Below are 7,896 nucleotides of genomic sequence, written 5' to 3'. Positions count from 1 at the left end.
TTGGGATGACTTGAGCATATGGCATTCGTTGCAAAATCTTAACTGGTCGTCGGGAAAAAGACGTTATTTTGTATATCTATTTCATTAATTTTTACAGCTATTTTAGTGCACGTCGCCATGGTTTTGTGTATCAATACGTTACGTAGTTCTCTGTCAATGGGGTTGTGTTCTGTCGGTCATCGAGAGTCTGTCGTTTCATTGATTACAGCGCGAATTCCCCGCGGAACAATATGCCGTTCTTCGGTGAATGCAATTGTGAAACGTCATTATTGTTATGCAGGAAAAAGCAAATATGAATTACACTTGAAAAGAATTATTTTGGCATGTTCGGGCTTTTTTTTTCATCCAGCTTGAAGCATACTTCTGTTAATATGCGTTTTAACGTTTACAATTTTACACATCAGTTAAAAACTATTATGTTAATATAGTGAATATATCGCTTCAAATAGTTTTAGATTTGTGAGTCGAGTGGGCATTTGGAAAAATAGTGGATGTTTTATGTTAATATATATATATATATGTATATGTATATATATATGTATGTGTGTGTGTATGTGTATGTATGTATGTGCGCGAGTGCTTGTATGTGCGTGTGTGCGAGCGTGCGTGCGTGTGTATATATATTTGCGTGTGTGTGTGTGTGTGTGTGCGTGCGTGTGTGCGTGTTGAAACATATTGTTTTTCTAATTATTATTTTGGACATTGCATAATATCTGCGACATACTTAGGAATTATACTAATCAATTTAGACGTTATATCTGTGGGTTTATTTTTTTTATTTTTGGAGGGGGTTCTTTCTTTCTTTAATTTGGTTTTCGTATTTACATTACAAACAACTGAATAATTATTACTCAGTCACCAATGCATACGTCTTCACATTCTTCCATTTGTCTTTTCCTAATGGTCTGTAGTTTTTTTATCATCGGCGTATTTGGATGTTGGGCAGGGTGGATATAAACCTTAATTAATTCTTTAAAAAACACCATTTTTAGCAGAGTAAAACATATCGCAAAATACCCTCACCTCTCTCTCAGTCTGAGATAATACCATTAACTTGTACCACCACAAAATGAAATTAGTTTTCAAAATAAAAAGTAAAAGTTTGTTTTGTTTAACGACACATCTAAAGCACATAGATTTAATAATCATCGGCTATTGGACATTAAACATTTCGTAATTTTGACATATAGTCAATGAGAGGAAACTCGCTACATTTTTTTTTTCCATTAGTAGCAAGGGATCTTTTATACGCACCATCTTAAAATAAAAAATCATGTTTTATCTTTTATGGAAGTTAAATTTAATGTTTTAAGGAAGTTAAATTTAAATGTTTTGTTTGAGATATTATTATTTGCCAATGTATGGTTGTTATGATTAAGTGTTTTTCAATTAATTAAAAAGAACGATATGTTTTCGTATTTTAGTATATGAATGGTGTGGTTTAGTACGATGTATATCACATATGCTCTCTCTCTCTCTCTCTCTCTCTCTCTCTCTCTCTCTCTCTCTCTCTCTCTCTCTCTCTCTCTCTCTCTCTCGGACACATTGCCAACTTTAAATATACAAGGCAAAAACATTTATGCATGTTTAGATGTACTCTTATGCATTAAAAACGAGAACGTTTATGGATATTCCATATGAAGTATATGTCTCCTCATGTTTAAAGCAAGAAGTTCCAAAAAAATTTATGAAATGATTGAATTAATTCACCAACATCGCACATTAGAATATATAACCTGGTGTTGACGTTAGTTTTATCCCATATACGATTGTCAAAGCTGATTACATTCACATATATTAATCTCCTGGGGTTTTTTTTTTAAAATCACACAAACTCTTTCCTGGAATGTAAAACAACAGTCTCTGCGTCTGGGGGCGGTCTGTCTCGAATAGCTCTCATCAACAGTACTGTGATGATAATCCCGACCAGCGGAATAATAGCCGCAGCACCAAATATCAAGCCGACCTCGACCTTGAGGTCGTTAATGAGGGTGAGGAACACGTTGTAGCACCCGGTGAGGTAATTCTTATTATCACACGACTCCGGAACCGGCAGCCCGTTGACCTTGTAGTCGGCGGCTCCGTACTTGAAGCCGCAGCACCGGTACTGTCTGTGCATGGAGTCGACGGCGCTGCGGACCGCTGGGGTGGAGTAGTACTCCTCCACGAGGACGTCCATCGTGTCCCGGGTGATCTGCTGCGGGAACACCAGGTCCATCCCCAGCAGGTCCACGAGCGTTATCCCGAGAAGGATGCTGAGAATCACGAACAGACAGGCGATGAAGCAAGCCAGAAGGCACTTGCTCTCGCGAACAATCCCCCAACAGGCCACAAAAGGAAACGCGACGACGATCAATATGCCGCTGCCCACGAGAAAGCCCGGTATGACGAAGATGGTGTGGTCGAAGTTGTACACGTAGATGTTGTTCAGTCCGTAGCCGAACGTGAAGATGCCCAGCCCGAGAAGCGTGCATCCGTAGAGCCAGAACACCACGAGAAAGACGATTAGGGAGTTCTTGCTGCACGTGAAAGAGCACATGGCTGCCTAGGAAATCATACAACGATCGTTTGTTAGAGATCACTTCCTTTCTTTATCTCAGCAGAAAAAAACACGCGAACACACACTGCAAGTGTCGTTGCCACTGCGCCTTCTTCCGTTTGTGAGACATGAAGAATATCTGAATTTAAAACCCGACACAATTTACCAGCGCAATGAATCATCATCATCATTGGAATTGCAATTGCAGGAGCGCAAACATCCATGCATGTTTGCAGCGGTGTTAACTGTTCACGGCAACGCTGGCTAGGCTAAGCCGTGTGTAGAGTGTAGTGTAGTGTAGTAGCGGCAGCTAGCACCACCACGCTTTCTTGCAGAACAAATGACATCTGGGACAGCGGGCCGACGCTATATATAGATATCATTGCCGGATCGATACCCGGTCGGCGAGTCCGGAGAAACGACGTTTCACGTGATTCCAAACTTTCATGGCCAATTTATCAAATTATCATAACGCTCGATGAATAATTCAAAGAGAGAAAGATCGCGGATTCTTCGTAACCATATAGCGTGAGCAGTCGGTTCGAATAGCAGTGCAATTTCCATCCATTTCCTTTTACAGTTCGTAAAAATAATTAACTTGTGCATTGTATAAAACGTTGGATTGATACTAAAAATCGAATAGACACTTGAGATTAAGTTCGCTTGAAAGGAATCGTTTTTATGATGCTGTTAAAACGGGTGTATGTCAGTTCTCTGTAGACAACATATTTGGAAAGCAAAATATCACAAGGGAAGTAGTCGCTTAATAATATATGTTGGTCAAGGTATATGATGTAATAAGAACTGTAACTTATGTCACAACAGAAACAGCCATAAGCATTCATTGGGCACACATTTGATTGATTGATTGATTGATTGATTGATTGATTGACTGCCTGCCTGATTGATTGATTGATTTATTGATTGATTTATTGATTGTTGTCCTATCTTTCAAAGCTACCATCATCTTCATCGACGTATATATATTAGTTTTCCATAACTATATATTTCATTTATCTATTTATTTGGGCCTATTTAAAAAATCCTAGTTATTTAGTTATTTAGTTATTTAGTTTATTTATTATTTTATTTTATTTTGTCCACGGTGCAGACCGGGGCTAATTTATAGTAAAAACTAAACATAACGATACAGTAAGTATGTAATGAAACTGCCTTATTCACCGCCCTGTATTGGTACCGTTGATAGTATCTAACTTATTTTAAATATGTTTTCAATAGTCAATGTAACATTTTAATCTAATCATTTATATAAACCTTTTTTTATTATTATCATCTGAAGCCATATAATGAGCATTTAAAAAGTTTACAAGAAGAAGAATACTAAACACAAAGAAAAGAATAAGAACAAGATTAGGAAGAACATGGACAAGATCAAGAACAAAGTAAAGTTTGTTTTATTTAATGACGCCGCTAGAGCACATTGATTTTTTATCTTATCATCGGCTATTGGACGTCAAACATATGGTCATTCTGACACTGTTTTTTTTTAGAGGAAACCCGCTGTCGCCACATAGGCTACTCTTTTTACGACAGGCAGCAAGGGATCTTTTATTTGCGCTTCCCACAGGCAGGATAGCATAAACCATGGCCTTTGTTGAACCAGTTATGGAACACTGGTCGGTGCAAGTGGTTTACACCTACCCATTGAGCCTTGCGGAGCACTCACTCAGGGTTTGGAGTCGGTATCTGGATTAAAAATCCCATGCCTCGACTGGGATCCGAACCCAGTACCTACCAGCCTGTAGATCGATGGCCTGCCACGACGCCACCGAGGCCGGTGAGATCAAGAACAAAGGCAAACAGAAAAGGAAGAAAAGGAAGGCTGATGATACTAATACAATGATCTAACTTACCGCTGTTATAAATGTACACAGTGAAGTGTAATACAATGATCTAACTTACCGCTGTTATAAATGTACACAGTGAAGTGTGATACAATGATCTAACTTACCGCTGTTATAAATGTACACAATGAAGTGTGATACAATGATCTAACTTACCGCTGTTATAAATGTACACAATGAAGTGTGATACAATGATCTAACTTACCGCTGTTATAAATGTACACAATGAAGTGTGATACAATGATCTAACTTACCGCTGTTATAAATGTACACAGTGAAGTGTGATACATGAAGTACACAGTGAAGTGTGATACAATGATCTAACTTACCGCTGTTATAAATGTACACAATGAAGTGTGATACAATGATCTAACTTACCGCTGTTATAAATGTACACAATGAAGTGTGATACAATGATCTAACTTACCGCTGTTATAAATGTACACAATGAAGTGTGATACAATGATCTAAGTTACCGCTGTTATAAATGTACACAATGAAGTGTGATACAATTATCTAACTTACCGCTGTTATAAATGTACACAATGAAGTGTGATACAGAGAGTTTATTGTACATGTAACACTGCCTGTATTGATACATCTGTTGAACAGTAATCTGCATTTATGTTCATTTCAACTTATTTCCTAATCTACTTAAAGGGACATTCCTGAGTTCGCTGCAATGTTTTAAAGGGACATTCCCGAGTTTGCTGCATTGTAAGATGTTTTCGACTAATAAAATATTTATACGATTAAACATACATATTAAATATATTTTCTTGTTTAGAATATCAGTGTCTGTATATTCAATGTGTTTTTGGTCGTCTTAATATTTGTAAGAAGCCCAAACTGGAGTTTGTCTTAAAATAATTTCGTACGTACGAAAAAATAATTTTTAGGAAATAAAATGAAATTTAACCTACTACAAATATTAGGACGATCAGAAACACGTTTAATATACAGCCACTAATATTTTATGCAGAAAAATATATTTGATATGTAATTACAGTCGTCAAAAAGTCTCTGTTAGTCGATAACATCTTAAACATTGCAGCAAACTCAGGAATGTTCCTTTAAGATGTTATCGACTAATAAAATGCTTCTACGATTAAACTTACATATTAAATATATTTTCTTGTTTAGAATATTAGTGGCTGTATATTATACGTGTTTCTGATCGTTCTAATATGTGTACTAGGTTAATTTTTATTTTAATTCCTAAAAAATATTTTTTCGTACGTACGAAATTATTTAAAGACAAAATCCATTTTGGGCTTCTTACAAATATTAAGACGACCAGAAACACATTGAATATACAGACACTGATATTTTAAACAAGAAACTATATTTAATATGTAAGTTTAATCGTAGAAATATTTTATTACTCGGAAACGTCTTACAATACAGCAAACTCAGGAATGTCCCTTTAAGGTTTAAGATGATTAGTGGTTAGTTGTTAGTGGTTAGTGAGAGAGAAGTCGGTGTAGTGGTCTTACACCTACCCACTGAGTCGTTAAAACTCTGGGTGGGAGCCGCTACCGAGCTGCGAACCCAGTACATACTAGCCTTATGTCCGATAGCTTAACCACGGCACCACCGAGGCTCTGTATCTCTGTTTAATAGCCATTTACTTTAATAGGGCATAGTATGATTGTTTCTAACTATATTATAATAAGTTGTTTCAGAAGCGATGCACAATATATATGGATGGCAACACTCGAGTAGAAGCTGTATAGGACCAGAGTTGAGCTGCGGAAGACGGTATTGCTGACTGCCATTGTTGGCTTCAAGGGGTATTAAATCAGCGACTTTTCGACTTGGCAACATGATTGGGACGGTGCAGTTGCGAACAAGCTTCATGCTATCAAGCTGGTCTTGGGATAGTGGCAGTCCTCCTATAGGCAGTGCAGGAAGGATGAAATAGTCTTGTGTCGTGCCCGCATCGGTCATACTTATTAGAGCTTGTCTCATTCATTTATTTTGAAGAAAGATCATCCACTTCAGTGGGAGCACTGTCGGTGAATTTTTATCATTTTAGTTTTGCTTTACCATAGTTTGACACCCAATAGCCGATGTATTTTTCGTGCTGGGGTGTCGTTAAACATTCATTCATTCATTCATTCATTCATTCAGCGAACAAAACGAAGAAGAATGGGGGGGGGGGGGGTGAACTTGTTGGTGATTTTTTTTTTGGGGGGGTGTAGGTGGAGGGGTAGGTTTTTTTTATGAGGAAGTTCCAATTCATATATAAAAATAATGATATACTCATTTGTATTATCATTTTGCAAATATATGTTAAACATGACATTTTTCGCACTGTTTAAAATTACTTTTATAAAAATGATTTTTTTCGCGCGCTTTAAATTATTGTTTTGAAAAGGGCGTTCGCATGCATAAAAATTAAAATAGAAAATTCCGGGAAAATATTTCCATTAGGTTGGTTTGCCCTGTATCTCAGTGAGGGGGTGGGTGTAAATTTTTCTTTCCATTTTTTTTTTTTTCTTTTTTATTTCTTCTTTTTTTCGGATTTTGGGGTGGTTTTGGGGGTGGTTTTTGAGGGGGTGTTGTTATAGCTCAGTCCTAAGACGCTCGCCTGGGGTGCTTGCGTCGTAGGATCGGACCACCTCAGTGGATCCATTTTCTGATTGGGTTTTTTTTTTCCGTCACAGCCAGTGCATCACGACTGGTATATCAAAGGTCGTGGTTTGTGTTTTCCTGTCTGGAAACGTGCATACATAAAAGACCCCTTGCTGCTAATGGAAATATAATTATACCGTTCAGTGTGTTTGTCATTCCTTTTGTTGGAGGGGTTGGCTTTTTTAGGGGGGGGGGGGGTTATATTGTTGTTTTGGTGGGGTTTTGGTGGGGGTTTTTTGTTTGTTTGTTGTTGTTGTTGTTTTTTGTTGTTTTTTTGGGGGGGTCGTCTGTTGCTTATGAGAAGGGGTAGCATATGTTGCTGTAGCGGCCAATCCTGGTGCTTATAAAACTTTTAGAGTGTAGACTCGAGACTAATAGAGTCTGAGACACTAATGTCATGTCCATACGTATGCGTGTTACGTCATTAGAGATTGAGTCTGGACTCTAAATGTTTTATGGGGCGAGTCGTAGCCCAGTGGTCGGTTTGGGATCGTTCCCCGTCTGTGGGCCCATTGGGCTATTTCTCGCTCCAGCCAGTGCATCACGACTGGTACATCAAAGGCCGTGGTATGTGCTCTCCTGTCTGTGGGATGGTGCATATAAAAGCTCCCTTGATGCTAATCGAAAAGAGTAGCCCATGAAACGGGCGACAGCGGGTTTCCTCCCTCAATATCTCTGTGGTCCTTAGCTATATGTCCAACGCCATATAACTGTAAATAAAATGTGTTGAGTGCGTCGTTAAATAAAACATTTCCTTCATTAAAGATTGAGTCTGATATAAGCACAGGCCCAGAGGTCTTTTACATCATTCTTTTGAAGAAACCATATATTAAAGGGACAGACTCTTAGTTTCAG

At 38.0% G+C, this 7,896-nt stretch overlaps 1 protein-coding gene across 1 annotated transcript; it reads right to left on the bottom strand.

Annotated features, from left to right (window-relative positions):
- Positions 1–1,224: 1,224 nt before the first annotated feature.
- Positions 1,225–3,151, bottom strand: LOC121372106 (leukocyte surface antigen CD53-like). The gene has a single exon (XM_041498370.1). It carries the CDS (start codon positions 2,537–2,539, stop codon positions 1,826–1,828), a length of 714 nt encoding a protein of 237 aa, XP_041354304.1. The 5' UTR covers positions 2,540–3,151; the 3' UTR covers positions 1,225–1,825.
- Positions 3,152–7,896: the final 4,745 nt, after the last annotated feature.

This window comes from Gigantopelta aegis, chromosome 4 (assembly GCF_016097555.1).
Source record: "Gigantopelta aegis isolate Gae_Host chromosome 4, Gae_host_genome, whole genome shotgun sequence".
In the NCBI taxonomy this organism is placed as follows: domain Eukaryota; kingdom Metazoa; phylum Mollusca; class Gastropoda; order Neomphalida; family Peltospiridae; genus Gigantopelta; species Gigantopelta aegis.
The sequence above is the reverse complement of the archived record's forward strand: the minus strand, read 5'-3'. Positions and strand labels throughout refer to the sequence as shown.